Genomic DNA, 25,739 nt, shown 5'->3' with positions numbered 1-25,739 from the left:
AAACGCTCATGAAATGGTAGATGAGAGGATTAACATGATAAGGTTTACCATTCAATTTAATAGTTACAGTTTTGATAGCACCTATGATTGTGCAAAGCTTCTTGGGAAATACTAGTTGCTCATATCCCTATGAAAGATAAAATTAAAAAAGAATTACTAACATATGAGTGTTGGCCATGATGGTATATGTTTTAAAGAGAGAGTTCCATGGTTTTTCATTCTCAACAGAGTAATTAGAAAAGCGAACCATTTTTAATAGTATTAATGAAACTACAAATTCGTATCGGAGAAAGAGTCGCCACTTTTATTGAGATTTCTTGCAGGAAATAAGTAGGTTTGGAAAGTTAGGTATTGGACAAAATTAATATTCTATCCGAACAAAATATTAAACACTCTCAAAATGGCCCAGTGTGTACCCTCCGACCCTTACTTAACATTTCTAAATTTAATAACTCTTTTAAATCTTTTAAATTCGTTTTGAATGCTTGTTTTGTTTCGAAAATCATGTTTTATGTCATATTGCATATTAATACACAAAATAAATAAGCAACAAAATATTACAATCTCAAAAGCAATGGAATGAATATAAATTAAATACAATTAGATCTGAGCATTCGCGAGCCTTCAATCTGCACCAAAACAGTAATCTCCCATATTTTTATCAACACAAATAAAATATTGGAAATAAATACAATAGTTATAGAATCAATTACAGTGTAAAAATGGATTAAGAACTAAATTGAATAAGCTAAAAAATTTATTCTGGGATCAAATTGAAAAAAATAGAAAACTTCAAATTAAGTACTAAAATGGATTAAAAAAAATAAAGTTCCAAATTAGGGACTAAAATGAATAAAATAAAAAGTTCAAAATCAAGGACTAAAATGAAAAAAGTTCCAAATTATGAACTAAAATGAATAAAACAGAAAATTATTAATTAGGGATTAAAATGAATAAAACAGAAAGTTATTAAAAAGTATAAATGAATAAAAACAAAAAGAAAAGTTAATTAATACATGAAATATAAATAAAAACGAGAATAAATTCGAGACTCAATCGAATATTATCGTCTCGATTTTTGGGTAAAACTACACCAATTACGAACTCGCCACAACGAAGTTCGACTAATTATTTGAAAATAAATCGAAAGGACTAAACTGAATTAAATTAAAATTTTGATAACTATCAGTATCCAAACCAATATGAAACTCACAATGCAAACCATTGAAGATTTTGACTTTGGGGGATACTGAATGTGCTGTTTATTAGAATCTACTCTCCTAAGGGCATTTAGAGGTACATAATTGCGATCTACATCTTCTTTAAATTTCATATATTCCTTTTTATCCCTGTCGCTCTTCCCCTCCTTCGGCTTCAGTAGTGGGTTCAAATTGATGGCTATCCCATTTAACAAAATCTCTAGCCCTCCTTATCAAATCTGGAAATAGGGGTGTTCAAAATTGGTTGGGTTTTTATAACCCACCAAATTTTAACTCATCAAACTCATGAAATATAGTGTTAAGTGGGTTACGATGGGTTAGATGGGTTGAATGGATTATAAATCTTATATTTGATGGTTTATCATAACTCATCTCAACAACCCGTCTAATCCACTCAACACATATAATTCTATATATTCTCACTTTGTTTTTTTTATTTATCTCATTTAAATTTTTTTAAAAATGTGATTATTCATAATTTGATATTTTTTAAACTGAAAAAATGAAAATTGTAAATCCGGAAAATTGAGAAAACAATAAAAAAAATTTCTAAAATGGAAAAAAGCATACCTAAATCGGACATGACATCCAAATCAATGGTTAACTGGGCGGATCCACCGATTATGCCGATTCATGTACTCTATTAAAAAAATGCTTAAAATTTTAAATGGATAAAAAAACGACGTTGGCTTAATTAAAGGGAGTTTTGAAAAAAACTAGGAGACTCTTTCGATTACATTGCAACTAAAGACTGCAAATTTTATTAAATCCAATTTCTAACTCTTTTTTTAGGTGCTTCTTTCTCTACTTGAGACATTTAACCACTCAAGTCAACTTTAATTGGTTATATATAACAAACTTAGTTATTAAAATTTTAACAAGTTTTTTGTAGTTATGTTTGTAACGCACTATATATCATAGATATAATTAAAGTTTAGAAGGTTCGATGTAACATTTGAATAACAATCAAACCAGGATATTCACATTTTTAGTAATGTAAGAGTAAAATTGATATTGATTAGAATAGTTAGAGATAAATATGTATTATTTCATATATTAAAATCAAATATATACTTTTCTGTAAACGTTAGGGTCAAGTTTAATCTTTATCCCCATATTTTATTATTATTTTTTATTATTTGAGATTTGTGGTTCGATAAAAGTAAAATAAATAAAAATATAGTTTAAACCACATAATACCAATTTAATTTTTTTTTAGTATTTAACCTACACTATTGTTCCAAAAAAAAACCTACACAATTTGAGATAAAAAAAAATAGAAAAAAAATAGTAAAGAAAACAAAATAAATTTCAACCCACTATAACTCATGCAACCCATATAACTCAACCCACCTAACCCATCTAAAAAAAATTATTCCAACCCACATAACTCATCCAACCCATGAAGTAGTTTCCTTATATGGGTTGGGTAAAAATCTAATTATAACCCAGCCAACCCAAATTTGAACACCCATATCTGGAAATGTATGAGGTCTTCTTGTTATCAACTCTGCCTCAACATTCATATTTTTAATTTGAATTGCCACCCTCTGAAACCTTTCCACCCATTCCTTTAATGATTCCCTCAGATCTTGAACCAGATAGTTCAAATATTGCATTGTTTTACTTTCAGTAATGGAAGTGATGAAGTGATCACAAAACTCCTGAGACATTTGCCTAAAAGACCGAATAAACCCATGTAGCAATTGATCAATACCAGTAAGTGGCCGAATCTTGTAATGTTGTTGCAAATAATCTGCACATGACCGCATCCATGGCCGTAGTGGTTTGTAGAGCTTTTTGAATTTTTTTTACATAAAGAGTGGGATCGGTCATCCCGTTGTAATCTTTCAGTACTGAATACTTAAATCTTCTAGGCATGGGCTGGCTCATGATTTCTGCACTTAAAGGGGTTTCAGTCTTAATAGCCACCGAACCCTTAGCCTGAAAACACTCATCTTTCATAGCCTACCGAAGCTCGTCTTTGATGAGATTTAGCATTTCCTCCTTCAGTGAGAGCTCATTTAGTTTTTGCCTCATAGGCTCTGAATCATAATGATTAGGGGACTTAGATGCACCAGAACTTTTCTTATGAGAATCATGATGTCTAACCAATGATTCGGGAGAATCATGATGATCATATCTTCGTCTCTTCGGGGATCTTGAGTTCACCAGAGAAGGTGAGTGATGATACCTCCGATATTGGGGGCTATCAGACCTTTCCCTAGATCTTCCTCTCCCCTTCTCAGGCTGAGACTCTACTGAACGATCCTTCCTCCTAGGACATGTCTTGGTGGTGTGATGCCTTGTAGGACAGGCAACAGAACTGCCCCCTCCTTATTTCTACCACTTCTCCTTGCTTCCAGTAACTCTAAACGCATTGCTTCCATCTGAGAGACATACTCAACCCTCAACATATTCATAGACCCTTGCATGGAGCCCGTGTTGTATATTAACTATTTTGTAAGATTATCCATGGAACACCGCTATTCTGGCTTCAAAGACCCCAGACAAGCCTCAATTTGCTGATCAAGCACTGGCGTAACAAAAGGAGGAGGAATTGACTAATTACAGGAATCTAACAAGCCACGATTGGTAGTAGCTGAAGAACTAGGAATATCTTCCACTCTTTTGAGTGGAACTAGAGAATGAGCAATTGGTTGAACAATTTATGGAGTAACATGTTGGAGAACAGGTTCAATTGTGGGATGTACCATAAAATGACTGAACGTAAACCATCCTGCTACGAAGTAAGCTTCATTCTCACTGCACCAAAATGTTATCGTACATTTGTGTAATGAGTCTCTGAGACTATAATTCCGATCACATGAAAACACAATAACCATCAGAAAAGGGGCCGGAGGCCGGTAAACCCTCTCCGATGCTAAAGTCAGTTGATAATCGAGAGAATATCAAAGACTAGATGAATGAAATATATCAAAGTGATTAAGAAATTAGATACCTGAATTCTGAGAATAGTTCTAATATTTATAGATAATTAAAGTGGTTTCCTTAGACACGTGGCAGCTTATGATACCTATTTTTGCGTGCATGTTTGTGAAAATGAGGAGCGTGTATTTGGAGTCCAGCGTTTTGATTGGTCCACGTGTCTTTCATAAATGCTCCTCTAGAAGCTGCCTTCGGCAATATGAAGATGGCTGAATCATTGACTAAGGTCAAAGCTTCGGCCAAGACTATCACTCTTCTTTCTCTTGCGTTGATTATGGCCCATCTAAATTCCTTAAATCATAGTGGGCTTTCTTGACATAAGCCCAACTGATTTAATCCCATAACATATAGTAAAAAAGAAAATTGAGAGAGAAAAAAACTTACATTTGGTTGGAAAACCAATCAAAGCTCCTAACGCAAGAAAGAATGTAAAAGTCTGGAAACAGAAACTCATCGCCACAAAACCCCCTTTCCACGCATTTATTGAAGAATAGATGAGAAGTCACTATTAATGAAGAGCATGTACTATATGTGCTCATTGAGAATCACAAATCTTTCCATCTACTTTCTCTTAGGCTAAAAGAGCCCAAATACGCATGTCAATCATCTAGTGAAACTCAACACGATCATAACGAGGCCTACTAAAAGAAGGCTACACACGCCTACTAAACGAAGGTCGCACGCTTACTCAAGGCAGTGATGTCACATGACACAATGATACACCCACTCTAGAAAGTAATGGTACACTTGCAATGCAATGTTCCATACTTCACTCTAAATAGGGCATCTGAAGGACTAAACATCTACGGAATGTTGAATCATTCCTCACGTGACAAGACTTCATATATCGAAGCTCTAAAGAACTTCAGGAGTCAAGGGGGGATATTTGATGTCATATGAAATAACATCGATGCACATGTGTCCTCATCCCACACCACTAAGGATATCTGGATCAAACGAGCCGTCAAATCGAACTAAATAAGAATATTTCCATACTCAGACACATGGACCAATAAGAAGATATCCGGGTCCATCTCGGATTATAACTCGCCAACCTGTTTAGAATTAAGGAAATCCAAAACAGGTATAACATAAATACCTATAATACGTTCAACTATCTTTTGAGGAATATAGGGATAACAACATTTGACAGATCTACCATGGACATCCTATAAATACGACCTAAATACTACAATCAAGGTACATACACACATTCATTCCAATTACTTATTATTCTATCATATACTCTCCTAACTTTGACATCAGAATTAAGTTGCACTGCTTTCTGTCTTACCTCATATACTGAAAAGATTATCTCAGTCATTGAAGTATCACCTTACAGAAGCTATCACGCCAATATATATTTATGGCATAAAGCTCATTCTACCCCTTAAACTATACCCTGAAAATCATTTGGATACCCAATCTCTTCAAATCAGCAATTAGATCCCTAAACTTTACTAAACTCTCCAATTGAACACATGTTAACAAAAGGAAGATAAACTGCAGAAATTCTTAGCACAAACTCTGAAAGCATGCTTATGCCTGGAACTCTTGGAACCTATAGAAAGAAAATAGGCTCGAAATACTTGTCTATATATACTTATTTCTCTACTTTAATCTCATTTTTTATTTTTATTCTTCAGATTCTATGTTATATATGTTTAAGATATGATAATGAATTATCAATCTAAACCCTCTGATATTAAAATTTTCCATTCTTCACTCTGTCAGTTCCATTAAGTTTAGAAGCTCACAATACTTTGAGTCTCACTATCTTTGCATCCTCTACTCATTTTCTCTACATCTCATCAATAATTCTGTGAAACTTCTTACCTTTCTCAATCATTTTCCTCAATTTCCTTGTTTTTGTCATATGTATTCTTTTTTCTCTTGGATTTTGATTCAATTCCAATCCAATACTGGGCTCTCATAGTCCTGAGGGTCATGATCTCGCTGACTCAGATGGAGAGTTATCAATAGGAGGAAGAAGATGAAGAAACCCACCGTAGAGCCAAACGGCCCCTCAATCCACTAATTCAATAACAGATAAAGCTTTAGATGAAATTGATACAAAACTCAAATCTCTGAAACTCAGATCAACACGAGATTAAAAGTGAGAAATTGTCAAACAACCGAAACACCACTAGTAGTTGAATACACTTCAAAAAGCTGTAAAAGTTCCCTCCACTGAAGAGAGACGTTTGCAGGTTTTCAATTTCACATAATAGATTTGCCATTAACGTTAATCACTTAATATGTTAATATGTGTCCAATTGGTGAGTTGAATAAAGTTTAGAAATCTAATTGCTAAATTGGGGATCCAATTGATTTTCAGGGTATAGTTTAAGGGGTGCAATCGACTTTATGCCTATATTTATTAACATTATTTTAATTTTCTACATGTAATTTTATACCATATTTAAATTAAAATTATTTTCATATACTGTACTATGTAACAACTCGTTGGATTTATGTTCTTCCTTAAAATAATGAACCTTTTATAAAAAATAAAAATAAATCAAACAATGAACAAAAATAAAAAGCCTAATTTTATAAAAATAATCAATTACCGTAAGAAGAACAAAAAGCAAAAATATTAGCAGTAGATATGTATCTATAAAGAAAAAAAGACGCAAAAGTTAATCCAACCCGACGGTCATGACATAATGTTGGTAATGTCGGATGAGCCTCGAAGTTTTTACCTAAAATTCCTCAACACCATGACAGGTGGCATCTTCTCATCCAATTTCACACCTCCCTTTCAACCCCTCCACGTCATTTGATCTTTCTCTCCCCTCCCACTCCCCACTTCCTTTAATTTCCTTCCTACTCCCTAACCATTTCTCTCTTCTCTTTCTGTTTCAAAGTTTGTTTCCACAAAGTTCTAAGAGTACAATCAAGGCAATCTCTCATTTCTCACAATTCTTACCACTCAAGATTAAGCTTTTCTTCAATTTTCATTTTGGAATTTCTACAATTACTACCCGATCATCATCCTTTCCTTTTGATTCCGATCGCATCACTGCTTGAATTTTTCCGCCCTTTGATTGATCCTCTGTTCACCATCATACCATGGTGGTATCTTCTCGAAACCACGATTCATTATTTTCTAATTTGATCTCGCGTTTTGACCCAGTTCTTGGTGTTTGTCTTCTCTGTAAAGAAATCCACTCTTTATGCATCATGTCCCTTTAGATATTAGGGTTTCTGTTTTTAGTTGTATGAGATTTCATTTCATCTGTGATCCACAATTTGTGTAAGTGCCAAGCGTACATAATCTGTATATAGTGTTATATTTTGAATTCAGGGTTTCTTATTAGTTTATAGCGGGTTGAGTATTGGGGATACTATGATTATTGAGGAATTGGAGGGAGGTGAGGTGGAGATTGGGGAAGTGGAGAAATCGTGTGTGGAAATTGTTAATAAGAGCAATTGTAAGGGCGATGTTGCGTGGGAAGCGAAGAGGGTCTTGGTTGGAGCTGGTGCTCGTGCTTTGTTTTACCCGACTTTGATTTATAATGTTGTGAGAAATAAGATTGAGTCTGAATTTCGCTGGTGGGACAGGGTCGATCAGGTATACTGCTTCTTGCAAATTTCGTGGTTCTTTTTTCTGACAATTTCATATGATTTTCTGATTTTTGTCTTGGAAATTCGCATACATAGATGATATCATATACGTTATATTCACTGTGACAATCAATTCTGAATACTTTTACTTCTGATGAATTATCATACTTCTATTTGCGGATTTAATACAAATTGCTGAGGTGAATCTTGTTTGACTTTGCGGACTAAATCAGCCTTATTTTGCACAGAGAGAGTTTGTTTAGTTTTGAGATGGTGGTTTAGATCAATCAATTTCGAGTTGATCATCCATCTGGGAGCAAACTCTTCCATTTTGCATGAATAATCTGATCCGCAAGGACCAGGACTGGGAATTGCTTGATCCTCTTTCTCCGAGGAAGGGGCGAAACATAAACAACTTGAATTCAGGACAACTGTTGGAAATTTTAGTGAAAGACTGGATTTGTTATCTCATGTTTGCTTTTCGTGAAAAAATACTCACAAAGTGAAGTGGTGTTTTTCTTCAAAAAACAAGGTCAAGCAAATGATATTGAGCACGTTTCCATCACTTCTCAAGAAAGAAGTCGCTATTTCTTTGCACAATTTTGTATTTCAAATTATCAATAACCAAAATACATAAATTTACTATCTTATATATTTTAAGGTCAAGATTTTAGGATGCTTCTCTCTCTCTCTTGTTTTAGCAGTATATTCAGCCTTGAAAGATTTTATGTGATCACCCTTTTTGCTGGGGCAACCGAACTTCTTACTAATCTTTATAGTGTTATCTTGCAGTTTATACTGTTAGGTGCTGTTCCGTTCCCAACTGATGTTCCTCGTCTGAAGGAGCAAGGAGTTTGTGGAGTGGTCACATTGAATGAGTCATATGAAACCTTGGTTCCAACATCTCTATATCTGGTGAGTTCTCAGGACGAAGATTATAGCTGAAAGTGGGCCCGGTGGAGATAGGCTAAGCATAGACCCTAGCTTGGCCCAATCTCATTTGGTCATGTCAGGTTTATTTGATCTGAGCATACCACTAGCCTAACCCAAGACCACTTTCAATTACAAAGTATTTTTGTTTGTTGTAGTAGAATATTAATGAACCAGTAGATTCCTATACCTGTTTTCCTGAACCAGTAAATTCTATACTGTTTTCCTGCATTCTGATATTTTGCTGTGATTTATTTAATATCCATAGGCTCACGACATTGATCATCTGATTATTCCTACAAGAGACTACTGCTTTGCACCGTCCTTGACTGATATTTCCCTTGCTGTTGATTTCATTCATCGTAAGCTTCCATTACTAGTTATTTTAGTATGGACATCTTGATATGAAACAGATGATACTTTGTTTCTGAGATTTCTCATCTTCTCGATTTCAGAGAATGTATTGAAGGGACAGAGTACATATGTTCACTGTAAGGCTGGTCGGGGGCGAAGCACAACTGTTGTTATATGTTATCTGGCAAGTGCTAAAATGGACTCAAATATTGTTCTAGTCTCTCTCCAATTCTCTAATTCTTCTTTTCAACGATTTTTTTTTTGCAGGTGCAACACAGGCAGATGACACCAGATGCTGCATATTCTTATGTCAGGTCAATCAGGCCAAGGGTACTCCTGGCATCTGCTCAGTATCGGGTAATTCTGGAAGCTTTGAATTTCAGTTGGTTTACTATATACAAGCAATTTAAAAATCACGAAGTTACGGATTTATTTTGAGTTCACCCCAGATGATACAAGGTTGAACTCTCTTTGGGTAGCAATGTTATAGCAGGCTGTTTAATTGCAGGCTGTTCAGGAATACTACAACCTTAAGGTGAGAGGTGTCTGTATCGACACAACTGATCTTGTAACTAGAACCCCAAGGCCAGCACGCTCAAGAGATTTTGTGACCTTCGATGATGGTTCTGTAGTAGTTGTTTCAGAAGCAGATCTTGATGGGTACGATCCCGATCTTGGATCAAGTGTTGCTGGTAGAGAGATATGGGCCGATTTAAGTGTGGCATACCGTGTTCGAGTTGCTGGTCAGGCAGCTCTGGAAAGAATCTCGTGTCTCTGGTTCCGCTGCCAGACTCAGCAAAAGATGTTGGAGGAGCAGTTAAGTACAAGCAGCAGCTGTGCAATCGAGGCAAATCGATTGGGAGGTATCAATGTAGACATCCATGTGTATTGAGAGAAGACTGAAATTTGCATCAAGTGGTTTGGCAAGTAGTTTCCTTTGAAATTTTTTTCTTTTGGTATATAAATGAAAATAAGTTGTTAATTAGGCAGTGCCAAAACTTGTATTTCAAAGCCCTTTTTAAATTGAGGTGTCTTGATGCAGTGTAAGAAAAACGATCCTTTCGCTTAATGAATGTTACATTTCATGAGAATCCTGCTATTGCTTTTTGATGTGGTTTGCCACGTAGCCTGTTATCAGGTTAAAGACAATTTAATCTGCTAACCATCTTCTTCATAACAGGCCATTTGGCTTAAAGTTGAACAGCTTGAGTTGGTGGAGAAAAAAGTTAGATTGATGAATTTATAGGGTTATATGCACTGACAATTACTGAATTTTGGTTAACATTTCACTGAAATGTGACAATTCTCATTGTTAGGATTCCGAACTGGATGACTGCAGAAGAAAAATTAAAGTCACTAAAATGAGGCTGAGGCTTTCAGATTTATTTATATTAGGGATAAGGCGTCAAAATATTCTTAAGAAGTGATTTGACCTCTAACATTTAAAGTCATGTAATTTTATCCCTAAAGTGATTTTACCTTTTTTAATGTAATTTTATCCCTAACTTTGCAATATTTTGTTTCTATTAATATTTTTAAATACAATAAAATATTTGGATTTTTTGTCCAACTTATACAAAATATTAGTATAATTTTTTAATTTTTTTCACTCTACTTGTATTTTGTTATTAATAAATGATAAAATGACGTAAATAACAAAATTCATAATTGAAAAGACAATTTGATAAATTATTTTCAAATTGATATAATTTATCAATGTTAGGAGTAAAATTGCTCTTAATTGCCAATATTAGAAGTAAAATTGTACCATTTTAAAATAGTCATTTAGATGTTCAGACTTGGCAGCAATTTTTGTAACATCAATTTGTATTAGGTGAAAACACCTATGATTAATACCAAATCCTCAATAGACAAAGTTATAACATTTTTTCTATAGAGTTTAATATAACTTGTCTTTAAGACTTTTTACATATCCATAGCCGTAGGGTCGTAAATGCTTGAGCTTTTTGAGATGCTTAATCTGAAATGTTGTCCTCCGGGAGGTCAACTAGTTCTCTGAAAAAGGAAGTGACTGATGATGGCCACTTATAAGATGAATATCCTTCTAATACCCTTTCATTTTCATATTCAGATGCTTCTATCTCTTCTTTCTGCTTGTTTGGACCAATTCTCCGGCTTAATACCACAGTTTTGCTCTCTCTTTTTACTGATACTGATGCTTCATCCACCAAGAAAGGCACTACATGCTTTTTCATATCGCCTCTCGAGATTCCAAGATGGTTGCCTGACACATTTACAAACTGAACTCTTCCTGTTGTGTGTAGTGCCTTCAGCCCGATCCAGTCCTCTGTATACAGCTTAGTCTGCATCCATCATATCGAAATACAAATGAAGAAACATAAGGTAGAGAAGAAGGAAGTTACCAATTTTAGAGACAATATATCAAAACAATTTCTGAAACTCATGATTATGCAAATTCGAATTTAATGAATTAGTTTCGAAGTAAAGACTCTACCTGTTCTACTGATGTGACTGTCTTGAAAGATCCATCAGGATAATAACCGAACCAAGAGGTTTCCTTTGGTATCAAAACGTTGTCATTCTCAAACTGTTGAAAGTTTTAATGAATAATAATTGGTCAGTAATCCAAATTTAGGCCATTGCAATACGGAAATATTATCCTCACCATGATAAGAACCAAATTATGCAAACTTGTGAACCTTTCTTTGTATGTTTGGTTTCTCTCAGCAGGGCGTTCATTGTTGAGCCTTGGAAGAAACTTGCATTTTTCCAAGTAGTCATCAATGTCCTAGCAATATGCAAACAATTTGTATTACAAAATGGACACACAATTACAAACCAAAGTGAAGGCTTTGACCGGTTTTTACTGGAACCAATGACCTGGAAACGAAGCGAAAGGTTTTCTGTACAGTTTCATGGTAGTAAAGGCTTTGGAACAAATTGATACAGATAAGGCAAAAATAGAATCTTTTAAAGGGCTCATTACTCACATTAGGTAATTTGAGATAGCCAGCAGGAGCCAGGTGATCCTGCAATTCCACATACCACAGTTCATTAGTTAAGGCCTTGGCCGAGAACATTATTAATACAGTGGAAAATTCCTTCTCGGGACTCTGGAAATGCACAAAAAGAAAAGGGCGATCGGAAAAGAAATACCTGGACATAGTCACTATATATCTCTTTCTTGATAAGGTTGTTTGCAATTATGCAGAAAATACCGGACTGCAAAAGAGAATGACTGCAGAAGTTAAGAGCTCTCAATAGAAAAGAAGAAAATTCACATGCGACATTTCTCTTTCGGAACTTTGAGACGAAGCTGTTTCCTAGTTACCAAGCTTCACATGCGACATTTCTCTTTCGGAACTTTGAGACGAAGCTGTTTCCTAGTTACCAAGCCTCCCTGTAACGGTCATTATAGCAGGAAGGCTTTGTTCTAAGGATTTAAGCCTCTATTCTAATGTTCGAGTCACATAACAGTTCTATGGACTCCATTGTTACGGAAATTTAAGTAAATCTAGGATACTGATCAAGAAATCTTAATGAAAATATCATAGCAACCAGCGCAGAGAATATGAATCAAGGGATCTTTTCTTCAGACCCAGGAGTTCCAAAACTCCAGAAGAATGCATACCACCAATCAGATAATATATGAAATGGTGGTTTCCCAAACTAGTTAGTTCGTAAAATGCGGAGCTATTCCTTTGTAAGACAGTAAAGTCATTTCTGCTAAGCATTTGCTTTTAGTCGTTTGAAAACTAAAGCAGGAATTACCCAAATGAAGCTTAGAGAAAAGTCGTGATGGTACTTACACCACAAAGAGGGACAGAAGCAGTACCAGCATGAGGTCCTCCCAAAGATATGTAATTTTTAACCTGTAGTATTTGGGAAAACAGAACGAATTTTTTATTGTACTTGCTCTGTGAATCCAAGGTTATGAATATATTTAGTAATAGTATGTTACACTGTTATAGAAACTATGCAACAAAAGGAGAACCTATCAAAAGGTTTATGAACTTGATATGAAAAATTAGCACTGGATTCATAAAGGGATATCATAAAATGGGAAAAAATTCAAACCGAAGTTAATGCAGAGCTATCTTACAGGAGGTGCTCCCTCACAAAACTCTATCACACCGCGACCAATTAAGTTGCCCTGTAAGCCAAAGAGAGAGAACAATAAAGAATCAGAACCATTCAAGACATATTTTCCGAGTGTTATACTCAAAACAATAGCAGAAAAAAGAAAACAAATGTTTTAGTAGCAAGTTACAAGTAATTAAATTCAAAAACAACAAAGGAAAAGGTTTTAGACATAACGTCTGCTAATGGTTATATTTCTAATTTTGTGAACTAAACATTAAGCTGCATATTAGACAAAATTCTTCTTGATTTCTTCAATTAGTAACATATCATCTTATAGCGATGAAACACGTTTACTAAAGGTCAGAACTCAGAACTATAAAAAATGCACATTTAAACCTTAAACAAGAAAGGATGTTGTTTTGTTTAAATAGAAACTTATGAATATAATTGATACAAAATATCCAAAAGGATTGAAAAGGCTCTTGGATGTGAAATACTGAATAGGCGAGTGAGAAAGGTGCAGCTACGAAAATGATCTAACTGAAGCAGGGAGACAGGTGAGAATAAGAGAAGGGCGGTGTTATAGGCCCCTGAAAAAACATCTTCCCTATACCAAAAGAAAAGTTGGGGAAAAAGAAACAGGGAAGACCCAACATCACATATTTAAACAGAGGTCACATGTGACGCTTTTGGAGCAGCCTAAGAATAAGTTAATTGATAATCATTAACAATTCTCATTAACCAACATTTTAGAGGAGACTACACCTGTTAGAACTGTTCAATCTTTCTGTCTATAGATGAGCTATAAGTGTGTAACTACGTAATTTCGTTGAACTAAAGGCATTTGAAATGCTAAAATATAATCTATCAAGGCACCTTTCGAGTAAGTAACTAGAATAAAAATCATAGAAATCATGCTCCAAAAAAGGTACGGGAAATGTGGAAACAAAACAAGCAAGAGAAGATACCTGAGAGAGACCAACTATGTTGTAACCTTCACTCAATTCTTTCATTTCCTTCACCTGTATGTATGATGGTTATTAATGGGCAAAACCAAATTTCGAGAATAAAACTGGATATACATAGCCAACAATTAGCCCTAGAACTTTCCCACCTTGTCACAAATAGCTTCAACCTGCAAACATATAATATGACTAACATCACAAGGGGCATTGGCAGAAGTTGTTTGAGAAAAAACAAAAAACAAGACAGTAGAATTCTAGTCCCTTTTACCTGTTCCTCGATAGACATAAACCATGAATCCCATGTTCCATCCCCAACTTCTCTGCACATAAGTCAAGGATCAAAACAATGCCAATCACTTTGAGAAAAAATGTATCAGGGCGAATTCACTTATGAGTTCCACTTAACTGTCCAGTGATGTTCAATAGAACCGAAATTGTGAATTGGAAAAATGCTTAGTGATTTCTAAGACCTTGAACTCATATTTTAGTATCAAATGACATTGTAATAAGTATTTTTTTCTTTGAATAAGCATTAAATAAACATGTTAAAGTTAATTTATGAAACACTTCAACATAAATCCAGTGCAGATAAAAAAGAGAGTTATCCAGACCACAAAGATACTTCAAAGTAAGGGTGTCAAAACGGGCTGTCCTTTCATAATCGTATTATATGATATATATATCCCACGTGATTATATACTATATAAATGCACCAAAAATAATAATCGTGTCAAATGGATTGTATTTCTAAATTGTGTTATCATTTCAAAAATTGGAAGTCCTACTTAAAAGAAAACAAATTACACACAGGCAATATCCTGGAGAACCGGAATAGTTTCTGAGCAACTCTGTGAACTGATTTACTCCTTTATTCTTGCATTGATCTCCAATTCCTGCCACAGAGGAAGAATTACAAGAATTATTTAAAAGAACAGGAAAAAAAACAAAATAAAAAGATGCAACTTAAAATAAATAGATTTCACAAACTTAAGATCAGTGGCATATCTCATAGATGCATCCTTTTTTACAAGAAACCCTTCCTCATGTGAAACTTCATTCTATTCTATTGCCCTTTCCCTCATATTCATTCAACAACAAATTCTGATGCAATATAATGATTCTTCATGTTATGCACATTAAGGATAACCCATATACCAAAATATACAACAACAGAACAGAAGTCTACAAAGTTTGTATCGTTATAATAGAAAAACCCTCCTCATAAGCTGCAGCTTAGAGAGGACAACACTAAAATCGACATTCAAATCAAAACATTAGCTTATTCAACAATAGAAGTTCTATGAATCAGTTAATTGTTATAATATTAGAACCATAAACTTTTAATTGAATTCGATGAACTAAAAGCAGTAACATTTGACAGAATCAGACTCCATAATCATTAACGATCATCATCGGTTATTTGCTCCCCATAACCGATAATGACCAAAATCAACATACCCAGAAAAAGAATAACATCCGTATTGAGTAAAAGATGGAGTAATTAAAAAATAGAAGTCAGTTCATGAAAATAAACAAAGATGGAAAGATAATTGATTACCATGAAGAACTACAAAGGGTATAGAACGAGCAACTGGAACAGCACATAAAATTAAAACAATGAAGACGGAGTAAAAAGCCATGAATTGTGGGTTTTTTTTTTTAAGAATTCAGAAGTTCCAAGAACTTTTGAGAGGAGCAGAGAAAGTGTGAATGGTGAGGAAGAGGAAGACGAACTTCTGAAAGCAATTGATGATGAAATAATGAATTCTTCCTTGAAGAAGTAACCAAACCAATTGATCGAAGAATTTGATTTCACATAGCAGAAAGGGAAAATCAGCCAGTGATGGGTCCTTCTAACTGGCAGTGGCAGGTTTGTCAATACTCAACTGCATTACATTACATACTTTTAACGCAATTCTTTTATTTTAATGAAAAACAAACAAACGTCACAAGCATTAATTAGATGAGCAAATAATAATTATATATACTAACAAAAAAATTATATTAATACATAAAAAATAATATAATTAATGGGACACGAGAAAAAGAAAAATAATTAATTTTGTGATTTGGTTCGGTTTTGTAATGCTTTTTCTACTGGTAATATTTAATTTACCAATTGGCTCTGTTTGGTAAAGAGCGTTTTGGGATATAAAAAGCGGTTTTGACCAACTTTAGAGGTTTGACCACTGAAACCGCTAATTAGAGTGTTTGGTAGAGAGAGGTTTGGGATGAAAACGCTAATTTAGAAAAAGCTCTTAAAAGGAGCTTTTTCAATTAGCGTTTTGCAATATTAAAATTAATGGACTTCTTTAACCCTAATAGATAGACTCCCTCTTCTCCTGCGCCAAAATTAATGCCCTTATTCGTCTTTTTGCACAAACCGTTATTATCAATCAGCTAATTTTTACCAAACAGATCTACACAAACAGCTAATCAAATCAGCTAGTCAAATCAGCTAACAGCTAACAGCTAATGTAATCAGCTAACAGCTAATTCCCAAGCAGGGCCATTATCGGCGATGTTTAGAATTGAAAGGGCTTTCTTTCAAAAAAAAAAAAAAAGAAAAAAAAAAGAAAAGAAGAATTGAAAGGGGTTTCCTTACATTAATTAGAATGGGTGAGGAATATGGAAAATAATATGAAAAGAAATAAATGCCAAATCTGTAACTGGAATGGATGATTGGTAGGTACAGTCAGATTGATTGAGATAAGATTATTATTCAGTAAATTAATATGAGATCACATACACTATAGATTATTATTGACTGATATACACACTCTTTAATTATTCATATCATATTTATAAAAAAACTTAACTGCAAACATCAAATTTAGTAAAAGATATTACTCATTTTATGTGTTTAAATTTTCTTTTTTCTAGGATTAGAATGAGATTTTTAGGGTATTACAGTAATGAAAATAGAGAAAGCTTTTGATAAGAAGGAGAAGATGAAGTTCAGTGTTTACCGAAGATGGAACACGAAATGAAGGAGAAGAAGATGAGACCTTTAGCTTTCCTTTGGATCTTCTCGATAAGTAAAAGATCAATCAAGTACAAACTGTTTCCAACACTTAATAATTGTCCAAGGGTTCTTTTAATCTTTGTACAAAGACTCAAGGGCAATTTCGTCTTATCACCACAATAGTAGATTCTAGAAGAGCTCCACCTGCCCATTATAGGATCAACCACATTTAAGCATTCCTATACACCATCACCACCATTCATCACAATGATCATGATGAATGGCTATGATTAGGCTACTTGTCCTAATTTTTTGCTCACTAAGTTTACTTGAATAGCACACCTAGTATTAGAGTATAAATGTAATAGTTAGTATTATCTTTTCCTTTAATGAGAAATACAAGAATTTATATTTCTTACCTCATTCATTTCAACATGGTATCAGAGCAAATATCTCTCTAAAGGTTCCACCTTTAAACCACCATGACTGCACCTTTGATAACCTCTAGCAGCCCCTATCATCTGCCCCAAAATGAGACCCCCTCTTTGGCCTTAGTGTCACAAGTCCTCACCGGACCAAATTACCACCAATGGTCAAGAGCAGTTAAGGTGGCCCTGATGTCGAAGAACAAGTTTTCTTTCGTCGACGGCACCATCAAAGCTCTGGCACTTGAAGACGCAATGTATAACCAATGGGAAAGGTGTAATAACATGGTTATGTCGTGGATCCATCACGCGTTGTCACCGTCCATTGCTTGGAGCATTATGTGGCTCGATAAAGCAGATCAAGTCTGGGCAGACTTGAAGGAACGTTTCTACAAATGGATTCAATCAGAATATTAGAGTTGCGTAGAGAAATACACAATCTTAAGCAAGGAAACGGAAATGTTTCAGACTACTATACCTGTTTGAAGATTCTATATGACGAGCTCGTGAATCTCAGACCAATGCCCAAGTGCACTTGCAGGCAGGCGTGCAGCTGCGATGCCTTCAAAACCCTCCGTGACCAGCAAGACACGGACCAAGTTATCACTTTCCTCCAAGGGCTGAATGACTCCTATTCAACTATTTGTTCGCAGATCTTGTTGATCGAGCCTTTGTCCTCTCCTAACAAGGATTTTGCCTTGGCAACTCAACATGAATGACAAATAGGTCTTGCACCTGTCAAAAACAATAAAGGAGATGAAAGCAGTATATTCGCAGGGTTCACTAACACCTAGAACAGGCAAAACAGTAAGCAGGGCAACTCAAGGTATAACAATCGAAAAACAAATAGCAAAAATTCATCATTGTGTACATATTGTGGTAACACAGGTCATATGGAGGAAATATGTTTCAAGAAGCATGGGTACCCGCCGAATTATGGCAATAGAAACAAAGGAGGTCCTTTCAGAACAAATCAACCGAAAGCCAATGCTGTAATGAATCAGAACAAGGATTGTGGTGACTCAGGAGAGGAGGATAATAGGCAAATGAGCACAGAACCATTCTCCCTCACCAAAGAACAGTACAACACGCTGGTTGCCCTATTGCCACAGAAGCTCCCAGGGAAAGCTCCGTCCTCGGGTAGCAATGTCAACACCTTCGTCAATGTAAAGCCCTAAATCCTAACTCTATTTCATCATGTTGGATAATAGACACCGGGGCCACAGATCACATCATTTGTGACACTAAATCATACAGCTCATATACAGAGATAGACAAATGTTGGGTAAAGTTGCCAAATGGGGAAAGGGTCAAATCTCAGTATATAGGCACAATGATTCTTAGCCCACAACTCATTCTGCATAATGTATTATGCATACATGCTTTCGATTATAACTTAATCTCAACCAGCAAACTATTGGATACAGGGAAACTGTGCATAGTAATAACGGGTTCAGTATGTGCAATACAAGACACAACAAGTTGGAAGAGGATTGGCTTGGCTAGAGAGCATATGAAGGCCTATATTACTTGGAGTACCCATTCCCTAGTTTTCATTCTGTTTTTTCAATCAAAGCTGATGTATGGCATTTACGTTTTGGTCATCCCTCTTACAAGCGATTAAAAGGCCTTAACCTATCTTGTAATGATTTTGATTCCTTCAAGACAATACCATGTGATATTTGTCAAAGACCCAAACAGAAAAAACAACCATTTTCATTAAGTCACAGCATGGCAAAGAAGTGTTTTGATCTAATTCATGCTGACATTTGGGGTCCAGTAAAAGAGTCACACTCTAACAAGCATTACTTCTTAACCATACTTGATGACTATAGCAGGTATACATGGATCACACTAATGCAAAACAAGAGTGAAGCAAGCACTGCACTACAGCTTTTTTGCAAGTATATCAGCACCCAATTTGGCAATAATGTGAAATCAATCAGAACAGATAACGGGCCCGAGTTCATCATGAAGGAGTTCTATACCACAAACGGTATTACCCATCAAACATCTTGCCCCGAGACATCACAACAGAACGGCAGGGTTGAGAGAAAACACCTTGACATCATGAACACTACGAGAGCGTTCATGTTTCAAAGTGGTTTACCCAAAGAATACTGGTCAGAAGCAGTCAGTCATGATGTTTATCTTATAAACAGATTACCCTCGACACCCATTCAGGGACAGACACCTTATGAATGCATATACGGTAAAAAAAGCAGCCTAGAAGATCTCAAAGTTTTTAGTTGTTTGGCTTACACCTTGTCACTTAACCGACATAAGACCAAATTCACAGACAGGGCAATCAAATTCATCTTCCTAGGCTACAAACATGGCACCAAAGGCTTCAAATTATTAAACTTAACAACTAACATTGTTTTCTTTTCCAGGAATGTCAAGTTTTTTGAATAACATTTTCCTTTCAACAATCAAACAGCAATCACATCATACTGCAGTGAGGAAGAATTAGACACCTTGCACTTGGCATCTATGCAAGACGATGAGATTGACACAGAGGAAGATCAGACATTGCAAGACACAATACAACAAGTAGATATCACACAAGCAAATGAGAATCAGGGCACAGAAGATATCGCAACAGGCATCACAACAGATATCACAACCGAGCAAACACAAAATGCAACAGGCAGGCCTCGACGGGCAAGGCAGCCCCCATCTTATTTAAAGGATTATCACCTGGCCTTGATAAAAGGCCCCGCTTTGCCTTGTCTCACACATTCACCACATGTCCTCTCAAAATATCTTTCTTATGAAAGGTTGTCCCCTACCAAGCGCATCTTTTCCATAAATCTCACATGCCACAGAGAACCTGCGAGCTACACAGAAGCCAAGTCAGATGAGAACTGGCAACAAGCCATGAAAAGGGAACTTAATGCCTTAGAAGAAAATCACACATGAGATCTAACAACTTTACCTGCAAGAAAGAGGCCTATCGGGTGCCGATGGGTGTACAAGGTCAAACACAAAGCCGATGGGAGCATTACCCGATTCAAAGCCTGCCTAGTAGCCAAGGGTTATTCGCAGCAAGAAGGAGTGGACTTTAATGCTACCTTTGCACCTGTAGCAAAGTTCACAACTATTAGAGCAATACTGGCAATTGCAATCTCAAAAGAATGGTACATACATCAGCTGGACATAGATAACACATACTTACATGGGGAACTCAACGAAGACGTGTACATGCAGTTGCCTCCGGGGATGACTTCTAACAATTCACAGCAAGTTTGCAAACTCAACAAGTCCTTTTATGGCCTCCGGCAAGCGGGCCGCCAATGGAATGCCAAACTTACGGCCACCGTCCGGCATATGGGATTCATTCAATCGGTTGCCGACCCATCTCTATTCACCAAGCATGAAGGTGATCACATTACAGTCTTACTAATTTATGTCGATGGTGTTATTTTGACAGGGAGCAACATGCAAACAATCAATATGGCAAAACAACATCTCGAAGAGTCTTTCAGCATCAAAGACCTCAGAAATCTCCATTACTTCCTCGGTTTCGAGTTCGCTCGCAACAAACAGGGAATCCACATGTCACAAAGAAAGTATGTGTTAGAACTTTTACAAGAAATGGAGTTCCTAGACTGTAAACTAGCACCCTCACCGGCACTACCAAACCACAAAACACCCCCAAACACAAATCCCATCACAGATATCACATCCTACAAGAAAATAATAGGCAAACTATTATACCTCACGTATACAAGGCCAGACATCTCATACATCTTAAATCAACTCTCACAACACCTCACCCAGCCAAATACCGATGACCAAAGCAAAGTTCATAGGATATTATGATGCCTTAAGAGGACGGTCGGTTTGGGTCTCTTTTTCCCTGCATGCAATGATTTACAGCTCTAAGCCTTCACTGACTCCGATTGGGCCACCTGCCCGGAGACCCGCAAGTCTATTACCGGCTACGCCGTCTTCCTCGACACTTCTCTTATCTCATGGAGATCTAAGAAACAGAACACTGTTTCCCGTTCATCCTCCGAAGCCGAGTATCGAGCCATGGCATCTACCTCTTATGAGATTCATTGGATCCGGAATCTCCTCAAAAATCTCCACCTTCCTCCGACCACGGCTTCTCTCCTCTTCTGCGATAACACCTCTGCCATGCACATCGCACAAAATCCCATTTTCCACGAACGTATAAAGCACATCGACTGCCATATGATCCGTGAACGTGTTCAGGCCTCATCCGTCTCATACCGATCTCCTCAGCTCTATAACTCGCAGACCTTTTCACAAAGGCCCAGCACTCACCGCATCTCCGTTTTCTCCTTGACAAACTCGACTTGAAGAATCCCTATCAAGTCTAGTTTGAGGGAGGCTATTACAGTAATGAAAATAGAGAAAGCTTTTGATAAGAAGGAGAAGATGAAGTTCAGTGTTTACAGAAGATGGAACACGAAATGAAGGAGAAGAAGAGGAGACCTTTGGCATTCCTTTGGATCTTCTCGATAAATAAAAGATCAATCAAGTACAAAATGTTTCCAACACTTAATAATTGTCCAAGGGTTCTTTTAGTCTTTGTAGAAAGACTCAAGGGCAATTTCATCTTATCACCATAATAGTAGATTCTAGAAGAGCTCCACCTGCCCATCATAGGATCAACCACACTTAAGCATTCCTCTACATCATCACCACCATTCATCACAATGATCATGATGAATGGCTATGATTAGGCCACTTGTCCTAATTCCTTGCTCACTAAGTTTACTTGAATAACACACCTAGCATTAGAGTATAAATGTAATAGTTAGTATTATCTTTTCCTTTAATGAGAAATACAAGAATTTATATTTCTTACCTTATTCATTTCAATAGTAATCTATAGCAATATAAGACGCATAAAATACTACTCTTTGAACTCTTAAAAATACAATTTTAGACTATATAAAATAAATAATGTTATTTTAATCATGTCCGAGGCTAACTTTTTTTGTTATTAGAGATTTGGAGTGGTTTGTTTCACTTGTTTCTGTTTGTTGTTTGTTGATTGCTATTATTGATAGGTAGTAGATATTAGTTGATTTTTTTATGTTAAAAGCAGTTGTTTCAGGTTTATCAAAAACTTTTTTTGTCTCATGTTTAGACTTAAAAGACAAAAGACAGTTTCGAAAAATGAAAACAAATAGACACGTAATATGTGAAATTATAATTAATTGAGGCCTCATGTGTTAAAGAGGCGCCTAAATAATGTTTTTATCTTGAAACTATATAATCTAAAAGGTTAAGCTGATTGATAATATTTAATAATAGCTTTTGTTATTGTTATTTTTGACATACTTTGATATGTGAATATCTTTTTAATTTGAAACATGTATAACAGATGATTATCTTACAATATATCGAAATTCCATTAACAAACAAAATTACTAATTAAACTCCCGACTACTTAGTTTTAGAAGTTTTAATACTACATCAAAAAAATTTTATTTAATCTCAAAAATTTAAATTGATAGATTATCTCTAAAAATAAATTTTTTTATCAATGCTTTAACCTGGAACTAATTAAATGGATATGTTAAAAAAAATTGCTAGTTCATCTATAGTAAATAATGGCAAGATTTCCTCTTTTAGAAGAAACAAATATTTAAAATCAAGAAATATTTATATTGATGAATCTAATAAGAGGATTCTTGTGCCTAAAAAAAGACTAGCATTTAAATCGAGTTGTTCTAGTGAGATTATTAGCAACACGATTAGCTTGATGCGACCCATAAAAGACAAGTTAAAATCAACACATTGTGTAACAATGATTCTAAAACTATGAATGATACTCTCAAACTTACAGATATCAATATATTATATCTGCTTCAAGTAAGAGAGATCATCATTCGCACAAATTGCTTCAGCCATCTTAACATAAAAAAGGCTCGAGCAACAAATAACAACCTTCCCTAACAATTAGGGATAACAAAACAAAACTCTACTTACCAAGCTCGAGACACAATGTAGCAATGTTTAACTTGAGGAATAGCTTATGAGTTTTTTTCTAATGAATGACAATAGGGGAAAGATTGGTACTGTTGCTGCAAGATGGTTGTAAGAGATGAGCCGTTTAAATTGACGAAGAAAATCAAAAGATTAGAATAATAATAACGGAAGCATGGACATGATTGTTGTGCCAAACACAATTATTCCAATGCTGCCAAATTGACTGGAGAACCAAACAAGCTTCTTTAATAATTGAATTATCTTGAATCTAAAAAAAAGCTCAAACGAATTATGGATGGAGTCCATAGGAGGGAGAAACATAGGCAAATTCTACATTGACCAACTCCCAATATCATAAGGGAAATCGATGAAAACATGGAGTTAGTGTTCACCAAAACTATTGCAAACATCACAACAATGTCCAACCCTTCAGTGACAAGCGCTTTCTGAAAGGAAGATAATTAGCACAAAGCTTTCTTAAGAAGGTTTTGACACTCGGGGGGATGTGTAAAGACCAAAGATGGACCCCACCAACTTGTTGCCAATCTTCATTAAAACATTTGTAGTGGTCTAATTCAAGGACTATTCTGTAAATTTATAAATTTATAAAACACCTTCCAACCATTAGAATACAAAAAGTGGACAATGTTTAATTTTAGATAATGTCCAACCATGGACAATGTTCTGAGATTAAGAGAGGTTGGTGTGGTAAGTTGTTGTTGGTCCATGCAACAACGAACTTCTCCTTGTGAATTAACCACGTCCCCTTAACATAAGAGACAACCTGAGGGTATCGTCTCTTTGTATCCCTCGTCAACATCACAATTTTCTCGTCGATTTTGTCCGCGGGACTAAGTCCGCTCATCTGTCGATATCCTTCTCGATAAACAACCAATGAATGATTGTGCATATCCTTAATCCCTTCTAAAACCATGACTCCCAACTGGTATAGCCTTGCAATTGCATGACTTTTAACTGGAATTCACACTTGTACGATTTTGTTTTAGTATTCCCTCGTAAAGCTGCATCCAAACTATTCAAAACTCCTCTATATTGTTTACCATGAGAAAATCTCAAAAGCTTCTACTTTCCCCCGTGTTTATGTGAAGCAATAATCAGCTCAAAACCATGTTTAATGGAAACTTTTTTGGCCCACTCGATCACTTCTGAACTTGTCTGAAAAATCTCGATAGTACAGAAATGGCTACTATAATCGATCCCGTCGTCACCAAAATTGATGTGATATTGATTATGAAAAAGAATTAATAATCAAATCAACAAGTTTTCCCAATCTATCTTAAGGAATTAACACAATCAAATAACAAACATAAATTGGTGATAACAAACCAATCCCAAAGAATTAAAGACAATGAAAGGAGATCTAATCTTACACATTCGAATAATTAAAATGGAACCTGAGTGTTTGGCGATTCACAAGTACCTTACCAAAATACTTGTTCACGATCAAGATAATATTGCAAGAATGATAACTCGGTCTTTCAAGCTCACAATAAAGAATTCAATCTCGGATTGAAAATAATTCCCAAAGGAAAAGAAGAACTTTTGTTCATAAAAATATTGATGGAAAATAATGAAGAAATAAAAGCCTTTTGTATAGGCTACAAAAGAAACCTAAACCTAAATTGAAAAGGAAGTTGAATCCTAGTCCACCAAGCTAAAAGAAATCCTAATTAGACAAGGAAAATCATGAAATTCGTTTTTGTCCTTTATACCCCAATTTCATCTCACTAATTAATATTATTTGGACCTTTTAATTAGCTAGAAATAAGCCCAATCAAACCTATAAGGCTAGAGCATTAATTTTAATGAGTCCCAATGGGTTTTGCACATGTCAAACACATGCAAGTCCAAAGCTTCTCTTAAAACATGATCAACCTTGAGAGATCGAGTTATCATTCTTGCAATATAATCTTGATCGTGACTTCGTTAGAATCCATTCCTTGCAGGTTTGGCGATTCACAAGTACCTTACCAAAATACTTGTTCACAATCAAGATAATATTGCAAGAATGATAACTCGGTCTCTCAAGCTCACAATAAAGAATGATAACTCGGTCTTTCAAGTTATGGGCTTGGGTTGGAATACAACACAACAATACACCACTCTAATGACTTCGTTAGAATCCATTCCTTGCTTAAAGAAGCTCAAGATGAGTCCATTAAGCATTTGCTGGTCTTTCTTTGCACGATTCTTCGTCATAGGTCCAATTGACAGCTCCAATGGATCCCTCATACTTCTACTAGGCTCCTTAACTCCAAGCTCTTTTGTTCCATGCTCTTCTGATTTTGATATCAAATCAAAAATC

The 25,739-nt window shown here is 35.5% G+C and overlaps 2 protein-coding genes across 3 annotated transcripts; one reads left to right on the top strand and one right to left on the bottom strand.

Moving 5' to 3' along the window:
• Positions 1-6,972: 6,972 nt before the first annotated feature.
• LOC136209866 (phosphatidylglycerophosphate phosphatase PTPMT2-like) lies at positions 6,973-10,114 on the top strand. Its single transcript, XM_066001477.1, has 6 exons — positions 6,973-7,746; positions 8,532-8,654; positions 8,938-9,031; positions 9,125-9,207; positions 9,291-9,380; positions 9,532-10,114. Exons 1-6 carry the CDS (start codon positions 7,522-7,524, stop codon positions 9,913-9,915), a joined length of 999 nt encoding a protein of 332 aa, XP_065857549.1. The 5' UTR covers positions 6,973-7,521; the 3' UTR covers positions 9,916-10,114.
• Positions 10,115-10,832: 718 nt separating this feature from the next.
• Positions 10,833-17,071, bottom strand: LOC136209854 (uncharacterized). 2 transcript variants are annotated; one of them, XM_066001465.1, is made up of 12 exons: positions 17,023-17,071; positions 14,862-14,946; positions 14,322-14,373; positions 14,203-14,223; positions 14,057-14,110; positions 13,108-13,158; positions 12,815-12,877; positions 12,162-12,227; positions 11,996-12,034; positions 11,671-11,793; positions 11,500-11,592; positions 10,833-11,347 (listed from the first exon to the last, which is right to left on the bottom strand). In XM_066001465.1, the coding sequence occupies exons 3-12, from the start codon at positions 14,337-14,339 to the stop codon at positions 11,000-11,002; spliced, it is 876 nt and encodes a 291-aa protein (XP_065857537.1). In that variant the 5' UTR covers positions 14,340-14,373; positions 14,862-14,946; positions 17,023-17,071; the 3' UTR covers positions 10,833-10,999. The 2 variants fall into 2 exon arrangements, with proteins under 2 accessions (XP_065857537.1, XP_065857528.1); XM_066001456.1 differs by lacking the exon at positions 17,023-17,071 and adding an exon at positions 15,612-15,952.
• Positions 17,072-25,739: the final 8,668 nt, after the last annotated feature.

This window comes from Euphorbia lathyris, chromosome 1, assembly GCF_963576675.1.
Source record: "Euphorbia lathyris chromosome 1, ddEupLath1.1, whole genome shotgun sequence".
Lineage (NCBI taxonomy): Eukaryota > Viridiplantae > Streptophyta > Magnoliopsida > Malpighiales > Euphorbiaceae > Euphorbia > Euphorbia lathyris.
This window is presented reverse-complemented; position numbering and strand designations above follow the sequence as displayed.